Source organism: Molothrus aeneus, chromosome 14, assembly GCF_037042795.1.
Source record: "Molothrus aeneus isolate 106 chromosome 14, BPBGC_Maene_1.0, whole genome shotgun sequence".
NCBI classification, from domain to species: Eukaryota; Metazoa; Chordata; class Aves; order Passeriformes; family Icteridae; genus Molothrus; species Molothrus aeneus.
This window is the reverse complement of record NC_089659.1, coordinates 10855496-10883150: the sequence shown is the minus strand read 5'-3', so window position 1 is coordinate 10883150 and position 27655 is coordinate 10855496. Positions and strand designations below refer to the sequence as shown.

General features: G+C 47.6%; 1 protein-coding gene and 1 long non-coding RNA gene across 3 annotated transcripts; both read right to left on the bottom strand.

The window, feature by feature from the left end:
* Nucleotides 1-793: 793 nt before the first annotated feature.
* SEPTIN6 (septin 6) lies at nt 794-27165 on the bottom strand. 2 transcript variants are annotated; one of them, XM_066559317.1, is made up of 10 exons: nt 27077-27165; nt 20876-20990; nt 13776-13971; nt 12477-12663; nt 12085-12246; nt 9647-9743; nt 9213-9381; nt 8131-8263; nt 7407-7597; nt 794-1307 (listed from the first exon to the last, which is right to left on the bottom strand). In XM_066559317.1, exons 1-10 carry the CDS (start codon nt 27101-27103, stop codon nt 1298-1300), a joined length of 1287 nt encoding a protein of 428 aa, XP_066415414.1. In that variant the 5' UTR covers nt 27104-27165; the 3' UTR covers nt 794-1297. The 2 variants fall into 2 exon arrangements, with proteins under 2 accessions (XP_066415414.1, XP_066415413.1); XM_066559316.1 differs by lacking the exon at nt 794-1307 and adding an exon at nt 2454-2723.
* On the bottom strand, nt 2778-5508 carry LOC136562468 (uncharacterized). The gene is made up of 2 exons (XR_010784522.1): nt 5465-5508; nt 2778-3748 (listed from the first exon to the last, which is right to left on the bottom strand). It is a non-coding gene; the product is annotated as an uncharacterized lncRNA (long non-coding RNA).
* Nucleotides 27166-27655: the final 490 nt, after the last annotated feature.

Genomic DNA, 27655 nt, shown 5'->3' with positions numbered 1-27655 from the left:
CGAGACGCCGCGAGAAAGAGCCGCCATGGCGGGGCCAGCGCGGCGGCCTCAGCGCCCCCTGGCGGCCGCTGCTGGGAGCGGGGGCGCGGCCGGAGCGGCCCCGGGGGAGCCCCGAGCTTCACGGTGTCCTCATGGTGTCCTCACGGTGTCCCCCCGGTTCCCCCGGTCCCGCCCTCCCCGGGGATCCGCCCCAGGCCTTGCCGAACAGCCGCGGCTGCTCCCGGGGCGGCGCTGCGCTGCCCGGGGCCGGGATCCGCCATCCCCACCGGGCTCCGGCCTCCCCGTGACCGCCCGGAGCTGTGCGGAGCGCCGGGCTCAAGGGCAGCGCACACACACACACACAGAGACACACACACACACACATACACACACATACGCACGCACACACACACACATATACACACACATACACACACATACGCACACACATACACCATAGCAGCCGCGCTGGCTTTCGTGGTTTTTATTTCAAATGTACGTGAAAGTTAGAAAGGTGACAGCGGAACAGTGCAGGCTCCTCAGCCGTTGCTGTGTGGTACCGAGCGCGGTGCCGGTGCCGTTGTCTCCGTGCGTGCAGCCCAGCCGGGCCGGGGCTCGGGGGCTGCGGGGCCCGGGCGGCCCCAGCTCCGCTCAGGGCGGGCACGGAGCTCAGCCCGCACCGCCCCGCACCGCCGGCTGCCCCTAACTTTAAACAAGAGCAGGTGGGGTAAGGAAGGGGAGAACACCACTTGACTCACGTCCACCAGCCGATGGGGCTCTGTTAACAGGATGGTGAGACACAGCAGGACACCAGTGAGAACACACAGTTCTTACTTTATTTCTTTGATAAAATTAAATATTTTGTGGCTGCCAACAGAGCAAGTTGCACCATGTTTGTATTTGCTTTGACTCTGAATGCAAGGTTTCCAAAACCAATCAAACCACCAGCATACTGAAAATATTTCTTAGGCTTCACACCTCAGGGAAGCCCGTGACATTTATATTATTAAAGACAACATTAGAAAAAACATATGCCCATAACAACGTTTGAAAATGTATTCGCTACATCATTAGTCCCAACATCACATTTCTGTAGCTCTTCAAAATTCCAGGTCATCGGTTCCCCCCGCATCGCCCTGTCTTGTCACACAAATTACAAGACACTTCAATTTTAAGTATCATGCAAGTCAGTAAAAGAGCTTCTTTCCAAGTCACTAACACTGAAGATTTGTTCCCCCCTCCCCAGACATAAGACCCTTAGACTCTTCTAGAAGTGGCAGTCTTCTCCCTCAGACACAGTGCAGCTGGCGAAGACAGATTAAAAAAAGCTACAGAGAGAGAAAAGGGGAAAAAAGAGAAAAAACAGAAGATTAGCAAAAAAGAGAAAGACATTCAAAAAGCAAGAAAAAGAGATGCAACACGGAAACAGTTGACAGAGGAGAGATGAAACCTCCTTGTGGTATCTCAAGTACTTCAGCAAAATCACACAAGTAAAAACTTTTCTTTCTTTAAAGTCTTTAAAAAGATTTCACATAACTTTAAATAGCTTTCTAATAAGGCAAATGGTCAGGAAGAACAGACAGTGACCTGCAGTATGGTAAAAAAATGTCACATTCATTTGTCCTTTTAGCAGATAATTCGAAATCATTGACAGATTAATATTGACTGGTTTTGAGAGCAGGGAAACATTCAAAAGCAGAGGAAGAAGAAAATATTGCTTAAAAAATCCCAAACAAACCACAAAGCAATCAAAGAACTCTATGTGAAATGAAATGGTACTTATGGTGAAACAGAATACCTGAGAAAATAATTGCAACCAAGACTTGGGGCTGCCCTGACTGCTGGGAAGGGGGAGCCGTGGTTTGACCTGGGGCTGCTGCTGTGAGCAGGAGCCAGGCTGAGCCAGGGCTGAGACTGCTCCTGAGCCCTGGCACCACAGAGCTCTGCTCAGTAAAACCCCAGCAGGTAAAACCTCAGCAGCAGCTGGCACTGAACAGCATCACCACCAGGGCTAGGCCTGAGTGTGCTCATCTTCTGAAAGATCTGGGGGGCTGTGGAGGCTGGCAGGCAGCACACATCTGATCTTTCAGCAGGGGCAGGACAGGTGGGTTCAGCACACACAGACAGAGCTCTGAAGGATGGGGCCACAACAAACAAGTCTGAAATGGGAACCAGGATTTACATGCTAGTCTTCAGATAGCATGAATTAGTAAAAGAAAAAAAAAGCAAATTAAAAAAGACAGATGATGTCATGAAAATGACAACAAATAGAATGAGAAATGAGTATTTTATCTCTGAACTATGTGATAATTAAACTAAGATGGTGTTGTCATTTTAATGTCATCAATAAATATATTTAAACTGCGTTGTTATTTTGCCAGCAAAAATAACTCACAGAACTTATTTTCATATCCCTTATTTAGCTGGGTGGAACGAGACCAGGAAAAAGGGGAATCCATTAATTGTAAGGGGGGAGGGGGGGGGGGAATAGCAGGATTTAAAGTTGTAGCATCCAGAACCTTGTTATGACTAATTTTACATTGTTTAATAAAAGCAATAACCACCAGTACATAGTAAAGACAGAATCACAACGAGGACATAGGAGAGAGCAAGGAAAACACCCTGGAAAGGTCACAGCTGAAATGCTGTCATGTTTTATTAGACCCTCCGATTTAACAAGTAAATGAAGGTCCATTCCAGGCCTTGTATTCAGGGGTAATTACTCAGTACAGAGCCATGGGTTACTGAAAAAGAAGGGCAAAAAAACAAAAAACAAAAGAAGTAAATGTTAACCAGAATTCACTGTCCGATGAACTCTTTATTTAAAAACAAAACTCAGCCAGAAATACAGAGCGAAGACACTTGCAGGCAAACCACAGTTGCACTTGGCCAGAGTGAGCTCCTGGCCCAGTGAGCAAAACCCCCTCCTTTTTAGTGCAAATCTTGCAATAAAAACAAGGCTTTTGCTGAATAGAAAATATGAGAAGAAACCTGTCAACATCTATACAGTTCTAAAGAGATATCAGATAAAAAAAATATAAAGGTATTTTTGCATTAAAACCAGGAATTGTTGGAATCACTGAGAAGAAAGTCAATGAAACAGCATGGTCTATCTTCAGAAACACTGATATGTACAGCAAGGTGACCAGCTTTCCCTGAGATTGGATCCAGGATGTGCATCCAGGTCAGCACACTGAGAGGGAGACCAGGCAAAAGATCCTTCATGACCCCTGCAGCATTCAGAGAACACTTAGTTGCAAACCATGGATCCAAATTTGAGATTTCCTCAAGCCTGGGAACTAGAGGTTTGGACTCAGGCCCATGCCTGTGAGGATGTCAAGTTTTGCAGAAAGTCCTTGAAAGTTATTTGAGTCACACATGGCAGCACAGGGGGTAATGAGGGCTTAGGAACAGCAAATTACCACGGGGAGAGGGCAGCCAGTGTCTGGAGAGAGCACATCCCACCCCAGCAGGAGCTAAATGCACCCCCGAGCAGCTCTGACAGCAGGAGCAGGAAAAGCTGAGCAATGGGACAGGGGACCCTCGGCCAGGAGCAGTGGGCATCTGCTGCTGCCCAGGGGCAGGAGGAACCTGGCACAACCCCCCTGGCCAGCAGGGTCCCTCACAGGAACAGCTCAGCAGCCAAGAGCTCTGGTTTGAGCCCTTGGTGAGCGCAGGAGGGGCAGTGGGAAAGGTGAGCAAACAGGCACAGCCGAGGGTGGGGCATTCGCCTCTGGGGCCAAGGGAAAGGTTCTACAGGAAACCCGAACTGAAAATGAAAGAAAAAGGCAGGTTAATGGTTTTATGGATTAATGACAAAAAAACAAAATAAAAATACAAGTTTTTCTAATGGGCACACACACACACAAAAGAAAATGTTGCTAAGTGTTAATAAGGTTTAATCTGACTACAAAACATGCTTTATGCAGACACACACACACATTCTCAGCAGTGGGATGAACCAAATTTATTTTCTAAAACAATCCTTTCACAGTTTTGCAAGCTACAGGACTCATCAACTGTGACTTGTTTGTATCCTTGCAAAACAGTGAAGCCCTGCAACACTTTATGGATCAATATGGAGAGTATTTTTCTAAATCCTGGAAAAGTACCACATATACATATTTAATTTAGCAATGACAAATGCCCATTGAAAAAGGCACTGTCTGCATTTGTGTAGTGGGAACAAAGAACTTCATTTGATTCAAAGCCCAGCACACAACAGTGTACAGTTATGAGGACTGCCAAAAGCAATCCAAAACCAACAAAAATCAGTAATGTTCACTCTAGCTGCACTTTAGCCGTGCCTTCGTACTCAGCACCAGAATGAACACTGTTATTCTTTGAGCTTATTTTTCCACATTCAGAGCCTGATAAGCAGAGAATTGTTCTTCCCATTGTTCTACAGTTACCGTTGGCAGCAGAGACATTCACTCAACTGGGCAGCTCAGGACGACTGCAAGCGCCAGCTCGAGGCAGTGCAAGACCCTTCTGAGGCTCTTCTGTTAAGTGGAAGGTCCCATTTAAATTACATTCAAATGCCTCTCACTGGCAGCATAATGTTTGCTTGCTTTGCCATTTCCCTTGGTGGAGTTAAGAGGGAAGGAATCCTGGAATCAGCTTCACCCAGTTTAAGGGTAGACTGTAATTTAGTTTGGACTATCCAGGAGAGAATGTAAGTCTTAGCTTTGTCTGCAGGGCAGGGTGGACTCAAGGATAAGTTTTTAGGGTGTTTTATAGTTTATTTCCAACAGGGTACCTTTTCTGAGAGGCCTGTGCCCCTCAGCCCCTGGGGCACTGTCTTGGATAATGAGTATTGCTGCTCTGTCAAGAAGTAAGACATTCCTGTGGGAGGTTTCCTCTTCCTCTCACCAGAGAATCATCAGCAAATTAAAAATGCTCAATTAAACCCACTCAACCTAGCTGTAAGTAGAACACTGTCATTAGCAGTTTAACTAATAACCCTAATGAGGATGACAGAAACTAGTCTTGCATCTACCTTCACTGTAACCACAAGTTAACATTACAGCTTGGAGAGTGGGAGGGAAGGAGGAGCAAGCAAAGACAGAGACATTTTCATGGCTAGCTGGGCTGTATCATCAGCACCACATCTCCATAGCAATTGTTGCCATAGTGTCAACGTGGCCTGTGTGATTAAAGAATATAATTTATTTTTAAGGGAGATGGAATAAAGAGAACAGAGCCAATGAAGTGCTGGGAAGATTTAAAAGGAAGAAGACATAATCCTTAATTTTCTATGTTCCATATCCTAAGTCTCTGAATTAAACTCTGCAGAATATTTAAAGATAATTACATACTTTTTCTACAACTGCACATGTAGAGAGTGACTGGTAGAGCATGTATAGTGGGGTGAAAGCAGGGGAAGACAGAGATAATATTTATAAGCTTCAGGACTTGCACAGGGTCTGCTTTTTTTAGGAAAAAGTGATCCCACTGTGAGGCTCTATGAGTTAATGACGCTTACCAGGACAATGTGCCTCATGCACCATGCAGCCAAACAGCAGCTAACTGTAAAACAGCACACATGTGAGGCCTGATAATGATGATAATGATGTAACAACAACAACAAAAAAATAACTGAGTCATGATTAGTGCAAATTACAGAGCTTGGGTTTAAACAAGTCACCTGTGAAAGAAAAAGGTTATTGTACTGCCAGCCAGTAGTAAACAAGCTACAATTAAGCTCCAGCTTGCAAAATTCATGGATTGTTAAGAAAAAAATATGATCCAAGTACTGAAATCCACTATCAAGGATACTCAGAGCAGTTACAGAGCAAAGAAAGCAGCACCACTTCTAGCACAGCAATTTTCCCAGAGGCCAAAGAAGCTTCCTATTATCTTCCCAAGCCTGACTGAAGCACTGACCTATCTCTGTCATGGAGTTTTCTGTGCCCTTAACTGATAAGGACAATACTAAAGCTTTTCCATATCGACATGCTTGGTGTCAAGGAGATGTTCTGAGATGAGAACCACTTCAAGGACCAAGAGTCTGACTTGGGACATAGCAACTAATTGCTGATACTATAAGGCTGTTGCCTCCTTTTTCTGCATTCCTGACCCTGACTGATCTCAAGGCTGAAATCTGCAGTCCTGAGTGAGCAGATGTGTAAGGGCTCTAAGCATGAAAGAACTCAGCTGGGTATTCCTCACACAGTCCAGCCTGGGGAGAGAAGTCTGTCCCCAGTCAGTCTCAGACTCCTCAGTATGAAAATATATTAAAACCCCCTGAATGTGATTCAAATGAACAAATCAGACAGTGGAAAAAGGAATGGGCAAGTGAGAAAAGTGCAGCACTAATTGCTCATCACAAAGAACATTCATGTTGAAGCAGCTTCAGCTTTAAACTAAAAGACTAAGCCAGGATCTCATTCTTGTAATGGTGTCTTTCGTCCTCTGTCTCATTTGATCCCAAGCTTAACAGTCACAGGTTTTTTCCCTGACAAACAGTGCTGCCAGCACTTTGGGCATGCCCCATACTGTCCAGTTTAACAGCACTGCTTCATGCACTCAGGACTGCACAGAGCAGGCAAGGACTGCCTCAGGGCTGTGCAGAGGGGAGATTATGGCAGTGGTACAAAACCAGACCCCTGTTTGTCTGCACACCTGCACAGGTGGCACAGTGCTCCTTTTGGGAAATGTGCCACAGTGAGAAGGAAGGGAACTGCTCAGTGCTGGGACAAGTGTGAGATCTGTTTCACTGTACTGCTGGCTGCTCTTGAGCAATTGCAGAGCTGCAGGAGCCTAGCACAGGCACTGCAGACAGCCCAGATCCCTGAACGAGGGGCTGGATCCTGTCACACCAGTCCCTGGCACTGGGATCCCCTGCTACAGCCATGCAGTATCTCCCACTGCTGCTGTGGAGGGCAAAAAGCTGATTTAGGACAGCAGAACAGTACCAGTGCTAACAAGGTGCTATGACCCGTCCCCTCATTTTGCAATCTCACATTCTGCAGATTCTGGAATTCAAGACTGTTAGTCTGCCTGAATAATTTCCACAATTTTCTCAAGCTAAACAAGTAAGAACCTGAGCTAAAACACACTCCTCTCTGAGGGAAATGGGACACCCCTGCTACCCACACCCTAGCCTTGGCAGCTAGTATGGTTCCACTTCTTTACAAGCACTGAGAGAGCAAGGGAGGAGCACAGAATCCTGGGGAATAAAAACAAGTTCATCCTCTCCCATGCTGCCAGAAAGCAAAGAGGGAGGTTAGTACTGCTCCCTGCTCTTCAGGATGACAGCAGATGTTACAAGCTTCCAGATATTGCTCAGCCTTACTGGGGTTTAAATCTGGCTGCAAGCCTGCCCCTGATAAGGACTGGCTCTGTTGGAGGGAGATATGAACAGCCAGAAAAATAGTAAAGGAGAACCATTACCAAAAGTAAATACCTCTAGGTTAGCAACTTACTTTTTCCTTTCCTTATCCCTTTTAAGAGTTTGTGATCCTCCAGCCTGCTGAGCTTGTGACTGAAGCAATTCAGCTGCTGTCTTCCTTTGTTTAAATGCATTTACTTCATCATCCAGAGACTTCTTCTTATCCTCCAGCTTCTTCTTTTCATCCTGATGCAATTTCTTCAGGCGATCAAACTTTTCATGCAGCTAAAAGGAAAGGAGAGAGGTGAGCAGGACATGGCACTACCTGACAAAGGGCAGGGAAAGCCTCCTTCCACAACAACTTACAGGCAGTGTTCAGTAATGCATCATTGTGCAGACTGAGAACAGAGGATTGGGTGAGCATAAGTGTAAAAAAAAAACCCTAATCCATCTTCAGAGGTCTCTGCCTTATTCCTCTTTAAAGGTCAGTAAATTAATGGATTTTTCACAATGCTAGGAAAGTTGTATGGTGGGTGCATTTTTTGTAAAACAAGTTCATCTCAAGGGCTGCTTCTCTCCTTGACTTTTACCACAGTGCACCTCTCCATCAGAATCAAGACTCTGGTCCTTTCCTGGTGCAGTAAGTTGTGCAGAACAAGCACCGTGATTCAGTTTTGTCCTACAGACTGAACACCTTAACATCCTCATCCAAGTTAAACCTTAGACTTCTTGGTAAGAAAGTGCTTTGGCAACAACTACCTACTTGGGAGTGAATCCATCACTCACAGCCATGAAGACACAAGCACTGCAGTCTTTACCTCTTTTTCAGCCTCCTTCAACTCAGCCTCTTTTTCCTTGACCCTCTGGACAAACATCTGTCTCATTGCCTCTTCCTTTTTCTGCAGTTCTCCCAGAAACTCATTTCTTTTGGCTTCATAAGTTTCTTGTAAGCTGAAAAGGAAGGAAAGGCCAGTGATAAGACTTGGGACAAACTTCTTTCCCTCACCCTCTGAAATCAGGCCCTCACCATGACTACTGCTTTGCACAACACATTTGCTACTCACTACCCCCATGTGCCCAAGGTCTTCTTTATCCAATGACTTTTGGCACTTCTCTGTACGTTGAATGTTGGGCAATTCAAAGAGACCAGCTGGCAACACTAGTTCAGAGGAACACTGCCTTTGATGCCTTAAGGTTTCAGCCTTTATATTTTTAAATCCTGTACTGCATTAATGTGTAATTCCAAAGTCCATATAAAGTGTTAGTTAACTGTCTTCACATTTTGGTCAAACAAAACAATCCTTCTGGGCCTGAGATCCAAGAACACCCTATAGGCCCCAGAAGTGAAATTAGGGTAAAAGTAAAAACAAAAGTGAATTGGGGAGGAGCAAACTGGGGGTTTATGACTTCATTACCTGAAGCCATAATTGGAGGATAACACCTGATATGTAAATAGACCAAACTTATATCTGTCTGAAAACCTCATGACCATTGTCCATTTTGGGTGTAGCCCCTTGCGGAGGCTTCGTCTGCCCTTAATGTACCTGGAGGCCCTTCATTAAATATATCCACTTTTATCCTTTAAGTTAAAAGGATAAGTTAAGTTAAAAGGATGTCTGGCCTCTGTTTCTAGGTAAGCTCAAAATAGGCATCACTGCCTCTCTGCAGCACAGACATTTCTCTCCCATACTTGCAGATTCACAGTCAGTCCTGCAGATCCTCCCTGTATTTTCACCTTCTCCCAGTCAGAGTTTTGCTGAAGTCTGGATTTATCTGACCTGGCAGTTTTTCTTGCTGCATTGGTTTTTTCCGTGCTCCCCCAAGAACACACCCACACACAGGCACACAGTGCATCCACAATGCCTCTCTCAAGCCCTCCTGTCTCCTCCAGGGATCTCACCTGAAGGGTTTGCTGTCTGGATCAGTGTCCTTGAAACCCATCTCTTCCAGTTTACATCGCCTGTAGAGCTCGTAGTGGCGAGTGTGGGTCTGCTCACGAAGGTCCTCCATGTTCACGCGGATCAGCATCTCCCGCAGCTTCACAAAGTCACAGTGAGCTTCGTTCTCCACTGCAGGAATGCACGGGAAGGAGGAAAATGGGGACAGAAACTAAGATCTCTTCTCACATTCCTCAATTGTCTACTCCTCCAACAGGTTTAACAGCCCTTCCAAGCAGAGAAAACTGGCACTATAGGCCTGACACAAGGATTTAACACAGGATAATTCCCCATGGATGATCACATCCAGCAGGCTTTTGCTCTTTTTATGAATGCCCACTGCCTCCTTACACAAGTGTCACCATTCATGCCATGAAAATCCCAAGGCTCAACTCACCCTGCACTGTGCCCCAAGGGTACTGACGAGCTTTCATCATTTTGTTTCCTATTTTCAGCTCCTCCGTACTCCCGATCACTGCAAATGGCAAGTGGGCCTGGAACACATTGGATGAGATCCACGTTAGTCCCTCTCACACCTGGCTGAGCAGCAGCACACAGAGATGAGCACAGCCACTGAGCAAGACAGTCATTATGCACATGCTAATCTCAGGGAGTCTAGTCACTGGCCACTAGTCCAAGACAAGGGGTAGCAGGGTGGATCCTTTTTTGAAAACCTTGTTAGTGCTACCACTCTATATCCTCTACCTGGCTGATCCTCCCAGCCACAGAGTCTCAGGTGAGATGTGCCAGTGCAAGACTGGCATCAGAGTGCCAGCTGGAACAGAGGGCTGCGGCTCGGACTGCGCTGCTGTCCCAGGGCTTGCCGTGCCTGAGGAGAACATCTGCACAAGCACAGAAGCAGTAAGAGGTCTTGGAGCCTTCTTGATTTCATCCCCCCACCACTCCTTCAGCTCATGCTGGAGCACAAGACACCTTGCTCCATCAGATCACGACATGGAAGTCCATCCTTCACTCCAGCTTGCTTCTGCCCTGGTGAGGAAGGGCTGAACATGTCCTCAGCCACTGTGTCCAGTGTCACCCAAGGTCACACTCTTCAAGCTGAGATATGCACTCCACATTACAAAAAGGCTGACTAAGAACAAGAGGGATTTTCTTTTCAAAAACTCAGAAATCAGAAACAGTCACTTCTTAGTAAAGATGATCTCTGCAGAAGGCAAAAAGAGACTTGCCCAGTGCAAGCTCAGCAAAATTGGAACTGAAACCCTCCCAACACCTATCTAGGCTCTGAAGATCTCACCTTACAGTCCTCTCATTTCCAAAACTCAGGCAGCCAAGCAAACCCCCCAGACATTGCCATCATACTTTGCTGCACTGGGGGAGTGAGATTTCTCCCCACCTCCCTTGCTCCTGGAGCTATACTGCATTCTGCCAAGCTGCAAGGAAGTCAAGTGCAAAGCTTCAGCACCTTGAGTTCCCAGCTCCTTGTACCAACACTTTCTGCTGAGTTTTGTGAAGTGACATGTGTTAAGCAAAGCTTTTAAAGTGCACCAAATTCTGGACAATTGAAAGGGCCTCAGGAAGCCAACTCCATGGAAGATCAGTGACCCTGGATGGCTATCAGGAGCAGGAAGTGAATTCCACGGGTTATCCAAAAATTTGGACAAGTTCATGACAGCTGGTACAAGCAAAAGATTTCAGAGATGATGTTTTTGCTTTCAGAGTGGGGCTCATACAGTCAAACTGCAAACAAAGCAAAACTGCCAGAAAGAAAACACAGAGATGGGCTCTTCCACCTGTATTCCTCAGTCCCCTGCTCTCACATGTGACACGCACAGAGTAAGAGTAGTATCTGTCTTATGTTTCTAATAATATCAGTATTTGGATACAAGTTTTCCAGACCTGCAAAATTGCCTTGGTCAAATTCTGGCCTGCTTAGTCCCCATAAACCTGGTAATTCTGACTGTAATAGAGGATGTAAGAAATTATTTGTCTGTGCAGCAAATGACACAGCCCAGAATGTCTGCAACCCAAGACAGCAGTTCCCTCCCAGGAGACAAGTAAATGGCTGAAAGGAAAGACAAGCAGAGGTTCATTCCACCCTCAGAAGGGCTAACACTGAACTGCTCTGACCAGGAAACCACAGCTCCTACATCAGGACAAACTTCATGTTTCTTCCAGGCCTCTGCAGAACACTCTACAACTATTAATACTTAATCAAGAGGTGGCACAAATGCACATCAGCTAAACCTCTACCACACCCACAGCAGTAAAGCAATCAACTTCCCCTACTCGATTTCCTTTGAAAAGCCTTCTGGAAAAAGGCACCATGGTCAGGATGTGCTGCCAGAAAGGCAAGGGACAGTTTGTTTCATCCTCAGGGAGCCACAGACTGGCACCCACGATGCTGGGGAGGCCAGAGCCAGCTGGGAACCTGCAGGCACCTCAAGGCATGTCTGGCCCAGGTTGGGTACTGTTTTTCACACCCTGTTGGTTAAACTGTGTAATTCCTTGCTGCTGGAAGTTTACTGGTGGAAGGCCATCAGGAGATGTACAGGACAGGAATAATGACAAACCCTTGAGCTGAAAAGGATTTAAACACTGATTTCTGACATGTCCCTCAACAGATATAAACAAGGACAAGGAGGGTATTAAAAGTCTGTTTTCTGACTAGAAAAGCCCACCAGAGAGGCAGCAGCCTACCACAAAGCTCTCCTAGCCTAGGATGACACTGCAAGGATGAGATTCTTGTGAAATCCTCTGTTTTAAAGAAACAAAATGAAAGGGAAAGTAGATTTAAGAAACATCCCAAGATGGCCACCAACCCTTACACTGACAGTGCTGTTCTGGGAGAGGAGGAAGAACTGAGGCACTTACATTCATTGTCCCATTTATCTCTGCCACTGATTCATCATCTGTTGGGAACTGGTAGATCTGCACCCCATTACTGACCAGCTCACTTGTGATTTTAATTTTAAACTTGGTCAGCTCGCTCTTGGAAATAGCATCAGATTTGGCAATGATGGGAATGATGTTCACCTAGAAAAAAAACATAGGTAAGAAGTAATCAACTTTGCTCCTGGGAGTTTCTCTAAGTTTGCAATACAACCTTCAAAAACTTGTAAATGCTCAGTAAATCTACAGAATTATCTGCCAACTCAGCCACTTCCACCAGAAGGGCTATCCAAGGTGGGGAGATCTCTGGAAAAGCAGCAGCCTTTCCACTATGCAAACAGTAAATCTGCCCAGTAAGAGTTCCTTGTGCCAACCTTGCTGTCGAGCTTCTTCATGGTTACCAAGTCCAGGGATTTCAGGGAATGGCCGGTGGGAGCGATGAAGTACAGGCAGGCGTGGATCCGGGTGTCGTGGTAGTTGTGCAAAACCCTTTTGATCTTCAGCTCTTCTTGCAAGTAGGCTTCAAACTGAGCATCAATGAACTCAACAATGGGCTTGTAGCTTTGGTGAAAGGAAAAAAAAAAACCCTAAAAAGTCAGAGAGCTAAACAAATAGGACAATGGCCCTGGCTTGCTTTTAAGAAACGAGCTGTTGATAGATTTCACTTTCCATTTTCCACTTTCTGAGACCAAATCTCTCTACCTCCCTTGCTCCCCACCTGTAAGAAATTTTAAAGTTGCACTGCTAACAAGGAGACATGGTCCTACATCAGACTCTAGCAGCCTGTTTGTCAAAACACAGCACTGGGATTTAGCAGAGGACAGCAGATGCACCCTCCTCTCCAGGGAAAGCAGACTCCCATATTCTGAAATGTGAGGGTGAGAGACTTTCTAAAGCAAGGCTAATGGAGACTCATTTGCAGCACTCAGGGAGTGAATGGCTTGCTGCTCTCACAGCCCCAAGTGCTGCTGGTGGAGACACAGCTTCATTCAGTACCACCTTTGCCCAGCGCTCTGAGGCAGGAAATTCCTGCAACTCCCTTGCAAGGCCTTCAATACAGAGCCTGCCAGAGCTATAATGTAAGTAAAGGACATTTTAAACAAACTTAAAAAAAATATCTAGCAGACCCACAAAAAAGTAATCCCATCAGCAATGTCTCTGCAGAGCACCTTGGAGACTGTCTGGTGTAACTGCACATCCCTTAACCAACACTCTGGGATCTGAGCTGCCAGAGACACTCCCCCAGGGTATCTCACTGCTCATTTATTGTGCTTCCTTTGGCTCTTTCCGTGGAAGAGACCTGCCAAAAGTGGATATTAAGCCAAGCAGACACTAAACCACACTAGTGGTTTGGTCAGCAGCTTGAGGTCAGCACAAACCAAAACAAGCCCAGATGCCCTGGAGCATTTCAGTCTCCCCACCAGATGAATTTGGGCAGAAGCTTGCCAGCAGGGCAGAAATTGCTCTGACAGCATGATAAAAGCTGCTTTATAGCTGAAGCAGTGCTGACACTCCAGAGCCTTTGTCCTCTCTTCTAAGTGCCCCAACCCAAAGAGGTGACAAGGACAACTCCTAAGAAGCAAGCAGGAAAACTGCAGTGCAGTCAGGCCCAACTAGGGCAGAGGGAGAATGAAAAGCCAGGTCACAATAGAGCCTCTCTCCCTCACACTCACCTGTCCTCTTTGTTGATCTGATCCCCAAAGCCCACAGTGCTCACAATAGTCAGCTTGAGGTTGACATTGCTCTCCTGCAGGTCATAGGTACTGGATTTCAGCTGGACCCCAGGCTGTGAGTGAGATGCTGGGTCACCTTCAAACTTGGTGTTGAAAAGGGTGTCCATGAGGGTGGACTTACCAAGGCCAGTTTCCCCTATTGGAGAAAAAGAGAGTTGAAACATTCTGTTGAATATTAATATGGGTTGGCCTTTGAGCTTCCAAACATTAACAGGGGTGAAATTGTAGCAGATGAAAGTAGATCTCATGCTCCCAAGGGAGCGTCTGGTAAACAGAAAGCCATGAACAATGGGAGCTCTGTATTCTGGGCAAATTACATTTCACAGTCTAATGGCCATTAATGTCATTAGAAAATAGAGATGAAAAGCAAGAGGTGAAAAGGCGAAGGGGAAAGCATCGTTCAGATCCTGCTTAAACCCACAGCTACACTACAGAAGATGCTGTTTTCATTAAAAAACAGGAGAGGAAATGGGGCTTACTGCCATTTCCAAAAAAAGCTGCTCCAGATCAATGTCTCTAATAAGCAGCCACAGAAATAGCTTCCTTCCATGCAGAAGCCCTGAGAGCTGGTTGGATCCCACAGCAAGTTGTGCAGTTGGTTTCTCACAAGTTGGACAATCAGCCTTCTACACTGGGATGGGGCATTTTCTGTAATAATCTGGTTTTGTACCTTAGGGGCTACACAAGCTGTAAAATATTGCAAAATCCGCTTCCAAAAGTTCTTCTAGTCAGTATTCTGCTAGTATTCTATCAGTACTGTACTGCTATTTGGATTTCATTTATCAACGGGCAACTATTCCCTTGTCTGGAAGGAAGAGACAAATCCCAGAGACCAGTCTTGAATTTGTTTTAGATACATCCCAGGAAGAATAAAACAAATCCCCTGTGCAAACATTCCACAGGGCAGCCTCCCTTACCAGGCTCTGATAACAGAGCCAGCTCTCTAAGCTCACAGGACCTGACTTCCTACACAGTCTGGTCTGCTGCCTTCTGAGGGCTGCTGTGTTTTGGGGAAACAGCAATTTCTGAGCTGCCCAGATGGCTTCTGGAGAAACTTCAGGAGCAGCTGAACCCCACCCTCTGTGAAGGCTGCTCCTCCATCCCGCTGTGGGACCACAGGCAGACTGTGTCTGGCTGCAAGAGCATTCCCCTCCTTCCTCCAGCCCTCAGCTCCCAACCAAAACAACTTCACCATTTTCCCACTTTGCTCAGAATAAAAGAGCTTCTCATTTTTGTAGGTTTAGAGCTCTGTAACAGATCCAAACTTGCATGAAATGCCCAATTCAAGAAGGGGAAACTCCTCCCCATCCTCCCCCGTCCAAATGTCCAAATCTCCAAGCCTCACTCCTGCAGGCAGGCAAATTCCTCTTCTGGCCTCAGAAGGGATTTTCCTCACTCAGAGCTGAAGTACATGGCAGAGCAAGGCAAACACAGAATTATAAAATCATAGAATGGTTTGGGTTGGAAGGAAGATTGTCTAGTTCCAAGCCCCAGATCCCCTGCTCTGGGAACTGAGCAGTCCCTGATTGCCAGGATGTCATCCAGAGGCAGCAAGATCCATTAATATTTCAAAGTCAGTGTACACCTTGAGCTGCAGAACTGCCTGGGAGCCAGCTGAGAGCTTGTGCTCCATCACCAATCAACTCCAACTACAGCCAGAACACTCACCAGGGCAGCTGCTCTTTGCACCCATCTATCTTTCAATCCAAAGGGGAGAAGAAGGAGTCAGCAGCAGGAGCTGGTGTGGCTGCAGTCCCTTGTGCCACCTCAATGCATCAGCTGAAGCTACAACAGCTCTGGCCAGAGCAAGGGAGGGGGACCCAGCAAAGCACAAGGTTACCTCTGTCACTGGAAGAATAAGCTGCTCCAACAAGCCCTTCACTGACCTGGAATCTCATTGCCTGGACTTGTCAGGGACCATTGGCCTCCAAAACAGAGTAGGTGCACAAATCAGGCCAGAGCACTGCCATGGTTTGGACAGGAATTTTGAGAGTTAACAGCAACAGCCTGTATGACCTCCCAGGCCGTTCTCAGGGATTCCAGGAAAACAGCAGTGTAAAAACAGACAAAAATCTAAACAGCCTGAGAAGGCTGCAGCATTTCCAAAGCCCCTGCCAAGGGATGGGTGGGACAGAGCAGTGAGCTGGCTGCTTGCCTGTGAATGCCAGGAACCCTGATGGCACATCTCAGCATAGGGGAGCCCCTCAGCCCTGCAGTGCAGGAGCATCACCCCCACACAGTCCTGCAAAGGCTCCTCCTGGGGCACTGCCCCACAGCCTGGCAGGCCCTGGAGCAGCTCCCAGGCTACAGGACAGAGTGACAGGGGAGCAGCAGCAGTGACAGGGCAGGGAGCTGCTCTCTGCAGGACACACAAGGTCATCTGTAAACCACACTGACTTCTGGGCAGACAGTAAATCACCTCTCATTTCTGCCTCTCTCCTTTTGGGTGAAAGATGTTCACATGAGGCCAAGTCTATTGTTTAAGCACATCCTGAACCTGTTAATAATTGCCTACTTAAATCCATCTCAAGTGTTTTTTCCAGCAGGAGTGACTTTAACTGTCAGGGAAGGAGAAGTGTTTAAGAGATGCAGAACATGCTTCTACACCCCACCTCATGCCAGCAACACAGGGCCAGCAAAGGCAACTTTGAACTCAACCACTGAGTTTTTCCTTTTGGAAGGGGAAGATCAGAACTGTGGCATTTTTCCACAGGTGGGAGATGCCCATCCAAACACCTTCATGATTAAAACATCCAGGCACTAACATGGCATCTCATGTGAAGCCTGCACTCCCAAATTTACATTGAGCCAGCAGATACCCCTGTCCCTGCACTGTGTAACCCCACTGACCTGACATAGAATTAAAGCCTGCCAGGGAAAGCAGAGTAGAGAGGAAAGACTGTCTCAGCTGAAAGAATCTTAGCACTGACAGAGTGACATGAAATAGTAAAACACTGAAGACACTAATAAAGTGCTCTGCTGTGTTAAATATGAACAGAGATAGGGAGCAGTGCTATTTTGAAGGCCAAATCGACAGAAGGAAGAATTTTTGAATCTTCTGTGAGTTTCTGCCTCACACAAAGGCAACTTTTTGCTGGCTGAAAGAAGTGAATGGTGCCAACTGCTTCTTGTAAGGACAGGAGTCCAGATGGAACAGATGGTCTGATAAAAAGGACAAGTGGTCTGTGCTTGTTGCAGCCAATGGCACTGGAATCTTCCCCAAAAAACAGGAATGATGAACAGGGATTAAAAGAGGCAGAATTACTTTGAAAAAAAAGCAGCAGTGTACAGAAACTGAGAGGCATCCCTGGCAGGGAGATTATTTCCTGATGTCAGGCTTATGGACACATGTGATTTATCTCCAAAACCGTACTTAGGGATTATGCAACTTGACAGGGTCTGCTGTCCCAAAACAGGGCAGACAAAGCTCTCTGGGGAGGACAGGGCAGAGAGAGTGACCTTTACTGGTGGAGTTCTGCACCAGGAAGATGTGACAGCAATGGAAAAGCTTGAGTGTTGTACCTTTCATCATGGGATGGAGTTTTGCTGTTAAGACTGACAATTTTCAAGGACATTTAAAAAAAAAATGGCCAGAGCCACCACTGCAGGTTCTGGACAGGCAGCAGCCCTACATCAGTGCTCAGAAAGCACCAACCACTCTTCATGCCCAACAGCCTGGCTGTGCTGGGCTCCCCACAGAGCCTCTCCTTCTCCTGAGATGTTCCCTGCTCCAACTCCACGTGCACGTGGTACCTTCACTGCTCTGGGGAAGCCTCACCAAATCCCACAGTGATGGAACAGTGGTGGCACCACTTGCAAACCTACAGCTGGGACAAGCTCCTAACTCCCCAAACCAAGACAGGCATCTTCCTGCTGAATGAACTGTCATGGCTTCTTCTCACAGAACTTTTAGCATCCTAAGCAGCTGCAGCAGTGAGCTGAATTATGCACCACAAAAGCTGTACCTCCTTCTTTTGTGTCTGGAAATTTAATTTGCTTTTCCCTAGCATGTGCTAAGTGAAACAAGCAACTGCTCACTGCCTCCCTTTCCCACAACACTCAGGATTTAAGAGGCCCCAATCACATCATCATCAATCGACTCTGTGGGAGGACAGAGGAGTCCTTGGAGTATTTCCCTGTTCTAAGGCAGGAGCAGCTTTCACAAGAGCTTCCTTTCATGAGAGAGCAGCACCTGCCCCTCACAAGATTAACAACTGTGGCTCCAGATATCAAATAATTCAATTTTAAAGAAAATGTATATGCATGCACAGCCTTTTCATGTGTAGAAATGGGAGCTAATCCAATGTAGCAGGTTTGCTGAGACAAGCCCTGAGGCAACTCAGACTGATAAGGCCATCTCTCAAGGAGAGAGGGGAAAATAGTTTGTTCCATGTGACAGGCAGGCAGAGACACCACACAATTCCCCACAGCCAGGCAAAGGCTGGGCTGCAGGGGCAAGGAGGGCAACAAGGGCTCACAAAATACACTGAAACAGCAGCTCAGGGGAGCACCCAGCTCCTGGTGTCCACCCCAGGGCACTGGGCAGGAGAAGGCTGAGGCTGAGGAGACAGATGGATTTTTGATTAGAGAAACTGTTCTCTCCTCAGCTGGTTGCACCAGTGACCACAGAAACAAGCACTGGGCAATTTCCAGGCTGTACAGCTCATCACCCCAGAGAGCTGCCTGCTGGAGAGCACCAGGAATCCTGTGCACATCCCTCCCTCCCTCCCTCCCTCCCCAGGGTGAGAGCCCTGCACATCACAGGCTCACTTCTTTGGAGAGACAGACCTCAAACAGTCCTGGGGGAGAGAGAAGTATTTCTGCCACAAAACAGCCTTTCTCATTGCACTGAATAGGCCAGTTAGAACAAATTCCCTGCAAATCCTGGGAGAGAGGAAGAAGCAAAATCCTGCTTAAATTGGGATACTAGTTTAATGCAACTACAATCCACCCTGGCAAAAACTGAGAAAGTTTGCATCAAAAACCAGCAGCCTGTTCCTCCTCTTTTCCCCCTATCTCACTGAGAAATACAGTCAGCACAGAAAGTCCCAGCCATTAAACACTTCTCTAGCCTTTGCACTGAACTAAGAGACAACTAAAACTTTATCATGCAAGATTTAGGAAGAAAATGGTTGTGCTGAGAAATAAAAGAGCAGAGAAACCATCTGCAACCCCTAACATCTAATGAGAGGTTTTCTCATTCATTCTAGCTTTGGCTCTAGGCTCACAGGGGAGACAGCTTTCAGCATGGGAAGAGCTAAAAACTGCTCCACTCTGGACATGCTGCTGAGAGTCATTTCTGAAGCTTTCCTTGGCTTCTCCAGCAAGAGCTGCAGGAATCAGTGGCTCAGATCCAGTATGACACAGAGTAGAATTATCACTGGATTTTTCCTCCAACAGATGCCACACACAGCTGAAAAAAAGGGGGGAAAGAAGTCCCTTTCTATGATGCTTAGTGGGCTGTCTACAGGATCCTCATCCAATCTTCATTTGCTTCCTTGTTCTTTCAACTTTTCATCCCAAACTCTGCTGTACAAGTGAAATCCCACAGAATAAATGACAGATGAACACTGGGAATTTTTGGTTTTTATTCTCCAGCATGTTTTAGTGTGGGGGTAAAGATTTGCAAATCTTTTTCTAATGAAGTTTATTATATTTTTCTATAAAGTTTCTTTATTTCAAGATTGTGTTATTAATATTAATAAAAAAACTGGCATTAGTAACTAATGTACATTTATCTTGGCGAGTCCTTGTTATTCACCTCAACAAGTGATTAATGCATTCAATTTCTGCCCTGCAAAGAAGAAAGCACAGGCATTCAACTCCTCTCCACACATCAAAGTGAAGATATAACTACAGGAGGCACCCACTGCTATACCTAGAACTTGTAAAAAAAAAATTGCAGCCCAGTAAGTGGAAAAGGAAACAGTTTTAGACTTCAGTCCTGGGGACGGGAGTTTCCTTAGGTCATATCACATTCATGTACTGTGGAAATCACCCAGAGACTCAGCCTGACAGTGACCTCCACTTGTCAGCAAAGTTTATCATCTCAGGGGAATGTAAGATGTGGCTGTAAGGAAAACTGTCTTCTCAGCTCCGTTTAACAGGGCTCAGCTCTCCTCTCCTTGCTCCACTACTCTCATTTCAGACTTAACCCTGTTGTGGATAAACACCAGGTCCATCCCAAGAGCTGCATCTCTCATGGGAGGGGACAGAAAACTCTGTGTGGATGCAGGGCTGCCCAGCAGCTGAGTCCCCAGGAGATATCCCCAGCTGCTGCTCTGCCCCTGCACACCAGGCACTGCTGGGATCATCTACAGCCATGGCCATACAGCCTCCTGCTTCCCAGGGCAGGGCATCAGCAGCAAACCCATCAATGATTAATTCACCATTTTTAACTTCCTAATTAACCTTCCTAAAGTACAGTACCAAAGCCATACAGGATTTTACTTCTGTTACCTAAGATAAGGGATTATTTGGGATCTTAACCCTGTGAGATGGGCTGCAGGGACAGACACCAAGTCCTGCTACAGTGCCAGGCCCCAGCTGTGATCCACACCACATGGAAGCTTGGATTATTGTCAGAAGAGTTAAGGCTTGGCCAGACACTATCTTAATTCAAATATGCACAGAAATGAGGAGAAAAAAATAGCTTTTAGTGATTTAAGAGAAGCATGATTAGTATTTTGTTAAAATAACTATAATAATAATTCAATACTAAACCAAACAAGACCTCATAACAAAGTACTCTGGTATGAGTACCTGTTTTCTTTTAAAAATGTGAAATTCAAACATATAAGGAAAAGAAAGATCATAATAACAGCCTGTGATTTTAGGCATTTTATTTCATTGCTTGGTAAAAACCCATACTGCAGAACCCCAGTAGGGATTTCCCAGAGCACCAGAAAATCTTGTTACTGAAAATAGAACAGTTGGGGAAATTGAAATCAAAGCTACCTTGTTAGTGCTGTAAGCTATGAGCTACATCCAGCTGCAGAAAACTTTTCAGCAAGAGAACTTCCCAAAATGGAAATACTCACCCACACACAGGATGTTGAAACAAAACCCATGATTAACTGACTTATTAACCAGCTGGTCAGGCAAACTATCAAATCCCACGTGTCCAGAGAGCGGGACAGTGCGACAGCCTTCACCCTGAAATACAATGAAATACTTGTGTCACTTTCAAGCAAAATACACTTCTCTGTATAAACCCCTACGACCTCCCAAGTGGAATCAATTGCACAGTCCAAGCAGAGATTTGCAGAGATCTATCAATCATGTCAGCATGCTTCACTCCTCTCTAAAACAATTCCAGGAGGCACAAATAGAACATTTCATTTGTCAAATGTTTGAAGGTAGCTGAGACAGAATAACACTAAATTGTGCAAAACGTGTACACAAACACAGCTGCTGAAATGAAGAGGTGAAAAACACTTGTTTCTTCAAAAAATATGCAGAAACTCAAGTCTCACCTTATACTGAAAACAAAAAGAATCCTGTGTGCAAAGCAATGTATTAATGACACCTCCTACAAGCCTATTACCATTCACTTTATGTGAATTGGAACTCACATGTAATTCCCATTCACAGCTGCAATTACAGAAATCAGGGAAACTGCACCTACAGGAAAACCAAGCAGAGTGTCCAGAACTGAGCTGCTCACAACCCCACAGGCCTGAAGGAGCCTGCAAAGAGGGTTTGGGGGTGGAGGTACTCAAACCTCCTGCTGGGAGCAAGGGCTGCTCCTGCCCAGCCAGCCAAAGGACTCCCTGAGGAGCTGCTCCTGCACTCTGCTCTCTCCTGTGCTCAACACCACCAACCTGGTCTCCACAGCCCAGCAGAACACGGGGTGCTCCATGCCCAGAACAGCTGTGGGCTTTGGGAGGGAGTGAGGAATGTTCACCTGGCCAGTCTGTGCCAAGGCAGCCAACCCTGCCCAGCCAACAGGAAAACACAACACACAGAGGCTCAGCCTCAGAAATGGCACCAGACAAAATGAGGAGCCCGTGCTGCACCCCTGTATTGGTGTGTACTGGAGAGCTGTCCTCCTGCAGCCCCAAAAAGGTATTTCCCTCTCTGAAGCAAAGACTCTTCTTAAAAATGTATTTTAGTGTGAAAATCAGAAAATTCCCCTCCAGCCTTCCATCAATTTGCAAAAAATACTACAGCCAAAAGGCAGTAGTTTATAGGGTGTGATTTTGAATTTATTCATTCACAATCATTCTTTCACATATCTTGAAAGCCTGTTTATAGGGACAGGAGTACTGGTTTTCCCTCTTCTGCTAATGGCACTGGTATTTTAGGCTGGGAAAACATCCCCAAGGAGTACATTTACTACAGTAGCCTGTCAGTATGTTTTCTTGTCATGTTACTGTTTTGCTGTTGTGGGTCTGGAATGGTTTTTTTTTCAGATATGAGGCTCCAAATACACTTCAATAATTAACCACATTTACCAGCCTGAGATGTGTAAATATGTTTCCCCTTAGCCATATTTTGTGTATTAGTCTGACTCTTCTTGACAAGATGTTCACCAAATATGGCACTTCATTAATTCCTGAGCACCTTCCCTCCCAATGACATGTTCATGAGGAAGGCACTCAGGCTGCCCAGCAGATTCTGGTTTTGCCTACTGACAATGCAGCTGTGAGGCCCAGTAATGCAGAACCAGCTAAAGCAGAAGAAAGTGAGAGTGTCAGACACACAGATTTTGTGACTCAAACCCTCCTAAACTGCATTCACCCAAACAAAACCCCAGCCCTGGGGAATCTCATGGCAGTGTTGGATCTGCAGTGACAGCCCCAGGTCCTGGTGAAGAACAGAGGGAGGGACAGAGCCCACAAAGGTGCGAGAGAGAACGACCTGAGACACCTCCTGAGGAAGGAGAAATATCAAGTGTACTTGAAATACCCAGCCCTAAAACCACACCACTGGAAGACTGTTTGAACACTACTCTCCCCAGGAAGCGTGGGCAGGAGTGTGGGCTCTCATTAAGAACAAATCATCCCCTCATCCCTAAATATAAGTGTGATCCAGATGGAACAAAATAAATTGTGGAAGTTAAACCGTTCTCAGCTAAGAGGAGGCATTTGCCATCACACAGAATTCAGCATGCAAGTCATTTCCTGTAGGTTCTTTTTCTAGTCACCTGTGGTTTTACAATGCAGCTAAACCACAGTTCACATCTGGTACAGGCCAGGAAACAACTACTGCAAAATGGGATTTCCAGTCACAGCAGCTAAGCCTCCATGTTAAGTACACAGCCATAAGGTAGATTGTGCTACTCTGCCTAAAAATCTACAGCCTCCTTGGCCAAGGCATCAAGAGACTGGATGCAGTGGGGGAAAAAAAAAAAAAAAGAAATAACATTTTAAGATCAGCCTGGTTTTGACACTCATCAGAAAGTTGACAGTAATTACCAAACCAGTGGAGAGAAAAGAAACATTTTCTGTGTGATCCACCAAGAAACAGTGCAAGTCACCAGTCTTCGAGCACCAAGTTGTGTCTCTGTACAGGAGCACTGCTATATATAAACAGCACCACCATAAACAACATATGAACACACTGATTAGTCATCCTGGGTGTATATTAAATGTAGGTTTGGATCCCCTTGTTCAACACTGAAGGAGAATAAGTTAAGCTTATAAGCTTTTTGCTGATAAGGTGTTCAAGATGGTCTTCCATCATTCATCCAAACCAGATCAAATTTAAAACATATAAAGAGGTACCAACAAGGTAAGCAAAGTTTAACTACTGCATGCTTGAAGGCTTTTTCCAGGAGCATCAGTGAGTGCTGGATGGCTGAGAGCCCTTTGTGCTGTCTATTTTAAGGTTACATCTTCTTGGAATGAAGACAAAGATGGAATCTCTGGAAAGCCAGTGTGAACACTGGCACCACACCAAGATACCAGATGCCTTTTTTTCCCCACACACACAGAGTGCCCCCTGCCTAGACAGAAGGGGCTCTTGTTGCTTGGGAGGAAGTAAAGCGTGTTTGTCACAAACAAGATTAAAAAAACAAAAAGAGCAACATATTCTCTTGCTGTATTACCAGGCAGGGCTATTGCAGAGTGAAAGTAAGGAGAGTAAGGAGCAGCCACTTGGATAAGCTATTTTACTTTTTCCTTTCTTAGAAGGATTTATAAAACCTTTTGTAAGGGCTTCTCCATGCCACAGAAGCCACCACCACCTACTCTAATTCTTACAGAAAACTATCAGAATCGTATGGAAAATACAAAGATGTTATAATGAATGGTCCCAAGCCTGAAAGCACCATCCATTAACCATCAGTTTACATAAAAGGGGCAAGTTTTAGTCTTCAGGTGTTTCAATCACTCCAGGGTCCCTGGGATGAAAATACGATTAGAGGGAAATCTTGCTGAATGCACAACTGTGCCCTGATCTGCTTAGCAGGACAAGCAGGTACAGCACTGTCACCTCCTGTCCCCAGAGCCCTGAGAAGCCACTGCCTCTTTGTGGAGTTAAAGCAGAGCACAGGCAATGGGGCTGCTCACTGCAAATGCCAACACTGCACATTTGGGACTGTGTCTGTGCCCAGGTCTAAAGGAATGATGAGAAAGGATTCCATGGCAAAGGCAAGGCCTCCACTTGGTGATATTCAGGCAGAGCACAGCAAAGAAAATAAAGAATGTTACAGCTCTGAACCCAAGGGATCCAGTGTCCAAATGAGGCCCACACAGCACAAAACTGCTCTCAGAGGTTGCAGAACAATATTTTATCAGTTGAGTGTTTCTGTTTAGGACACTGACAACTGACACTTAGTACTTCTCACACAATTTCTCACCTCTTCCCACTTCAAACCCTGAGGCCTTGGAGACTCCCTTAGAAAGATTTCCAAACTGCCACAACCAACACAGCAGCACCATCCTGCAACAAAACCAAATAAAGCAAAGCTCACAGAGCTCCACCACTGCTGCCAGGGCTCACAGCAGCCACCTCCTGCCCCTCTGCTGCCCTTATTGCTGAAACCTGGGGCTCAACCCCAAACCTGAGACAACTCTTGCACAAGAAGTGAAATGGCAAAGCAAGGCAGAACCTGAACTCAGGTTTTCACACCACAGTTTTTCACATTGTCTTTAAGCCAGAACAACATCAGATCCCTTCTCGTGACCTTGGAGTTATGGCATTCACTTCCCCAGACTGCATTTGGTTCTGATTAAACAGCAAATTAGAGCAACACTTGTACCAATTATTTCTCACTTGTACAAGTATGTAATTCTCCTATATAATGAAAGAATTATCCAGCAGACAGTGTAAACATCCTCTATCCTCTATGAGATAAATGTAAATCAGGAATGTAAAGTCTAGATAAAGACTGTTATTTTTCCTTGCTCAGCTGATAAAAGATCATCGAGAACATAAAACACCAGAAAAGTGGGAGGGAAATAGTTTTGAATCAGGCCCCTTGGAGAGCAAGAAGTGTCTCACCAAAGGTCCTGACCATCAACCACCCTCTCCAGACCCACTGCATCACTCAGCCATTCAACATTCACAAACAGTCAAGTGCTTCCAAAATCTCAAATTCTGACAGCTCTTAAGATTACACTTCTTTATGCCTCTGACAAAAGGCTGCAGAAATGCCACGCAGTTTGGATACATTCCCAGGAGCAGTCAGGAGTTAGAAGATACATATCACTATCAGCAGTCTCAATCATGTTTCTGACCTCTGCTGGATACGGGGAGCTGGACAGTGCCTGGCAAGAGGCTCCTGTGCCCCCATCCTCCCCGCTGGCAGAGGACAGAAGGGACTCAGCTTGGTGGTGACAAGGCCACCCTGCCCACCTGGGGAGAAGGGGGTTTCACTGACTATCCCTGCAGTGAGTGTGGGCTTGATCAAGGGTTCTCTGGGACAATGGCAGGGTGGTAATTCCAGCTCCTCCCCAGACCCAGACCCAGCTCTCACACCTTCAACCCTGTTGGCACGCACAGAGCCCGCTGCACCACCAGGACATTACTGCTCCACAAACCAGACGCGACCAGATGCCCAAGACCTTGGCTGACAAGTTATCTGTTTGTAAAAGGACTAATTTCAAGTCTGTCTCACAGCCAGCTTTCCCTTTTACCTCCAAAGCAAGGCTGTGTAGATCCATAAATTCATTCCAGGCCACAAGCAGATGTCTCAAACTCCCGTACATTATCTTAGGAAAGCATAACACTCAATTTCTCTAAAAGACAGGGGAGCAACTGAGTCACTTTACATATTTTGGCAGTCACATACAAGGCAATGGGTATGTCCAGGAGGAAATAACATCACAAACTGGCAAGGAATGGCTACATCTACCCGTTCAGCAAGATTAGGACCATGCTAAAACATACTGCTTTGAAGACGAAACTGGAAAGCATCACCTCAACTATTACTTCTGTATTAACACACGGACATGAAAGTTGGAAGCCCATCAAACCACAGACAAAACCTTTCCACATGCAAACGCGTTACAGATGCCTCCTTAACATGTCTCTGACAAGCGCAGAGGTGGCTCAACTCCCTCTGCTCCTCTTCTGGATAATTCTCCGCACACACACAGGGATCTCGTGCCGCGCTAGGCAGGCGGGCGAGCCCGGCAGCGGCCGGCGGCACGACCGGGGACCCTCGGGGACAAAGCGCAGCGGGGACACGGGGCTGGTGTTTGGCTCCCGCAGCTCCTCCGCGGGACACGGAGCCAGACCGGAGAGCTCCCTTTTCCGCAGCACCGAGCACGGGCTGAGGGTTTCTCTGGGAGGAGAGCAGCATCCTCGGAGAGGCAGGGATGCCATTGCCGTGCCGAGGGGCGCCCAGCCCTGGGTAAGGGATGCACGGCCCGGCCTCCCCAGGGCTGCAGCCCGGCCGGCGCGGCAGGTCCGGCCGTAGCCGGGTCGGGCCCGGGGCACCGGCGGGGCAGGACCCCCGGCCCGCCGCGCTGCGGGCAGCCCAAGGTCGCCGGGCCGGGCTGCAGCGGGGGGGACCCCAACATCCTCTACCCCAGGTAACCCCAGCTCCCCTCGGGTCGGCCCCCAAAGCCCGACCCTCCGGGAGCCGCCGCCGGCGCTCCGAACCGATTCTCGGAACCCGCGGGAGGCCCAGGCCGGTGTCCTCGGAGCCCGCCCGGCGCCCCCTGATCCGGCCCCGCCGCCCCGGGCCATGCCCGGCTCTCCCGCCCGCCGCCCCGGCACTGCCCGCTGCCGGCCCCCCGCCCCGGTACCGCCCGGCCCCCGCGGTTCGGCGGCCCCGCGCCCGCCCGCACCTGCCGCGCCACCTCGGCCGCCGCCATCGCTGCCCGCCCGCCGCACGTTCCGCCCCGGCCTGCGGGCGGCTCCGGGCGCGCCCACCGCGGCACCGCGCGGGGGGGCCCCGCCGCGCCCCCGAGCCCGCCCTGCCCGCGCTGCCCGCCCCGCCCCGCCGCCTCCCCGCCCTGCTCGGCCCCACCGGTCCCGCCGGTCCCGCCGCCTCTGCCGCCGCGTTCTGTGAGGAGCGGGGCCGCCGGTTCCTCCCCGCAGCAGCCTGCGATGGTGCAGCCCGGGCTGCGGGCGGGGCGGGCGGAGGTTTGGGGCGGCGGCTGAGGGGCCAGGCGAGCGCCGAGCCCCGGCCAGGGGTCCCGAGCCCCGGCCCACCGGGTCCTCCGCCTGCCCCGCGCGCTGCCCGCTCCCAGCGCGGGGAGCTGTTCCCCGCCGCCTCCTCGGGCAGGCCCGGGGGGACCCGTCCCGTTGCCCTGCGGCCCCTTCGGTAACACGGCCCGGGGCCGAGCCGTGCAGCCCCGAGGCTGGGCTGGGGTTCGCCGTTCGGGTCCCCCAGGCTCAGCAGATGAGCTGCTGTTTCAAGCGGG

Bases quoted from the DNA above. Each gene is read 5' to 3' on its own strand.
- SEPTIN6 (XM_066559316.1), bottom strand. From the start codon at position 27,103: ATGGCGGCGGCCGAGGTGGCGCGGCAG. The intron at 13,972-20,875 runs GTGAGTATTTCC...TTTCTCCAATAG, and splicing joins TTTCAACATCCTGTGTGTGG to GGGAAACTGGCCTTGGTAAG. The intron at 8,264-9,212 runs GTGAGATCCCTG...CTTCCTTTTCAG, and splicing joins CCAGACAGCAAACCCTTCAG to CTTACAAGAAACTTATGAAG.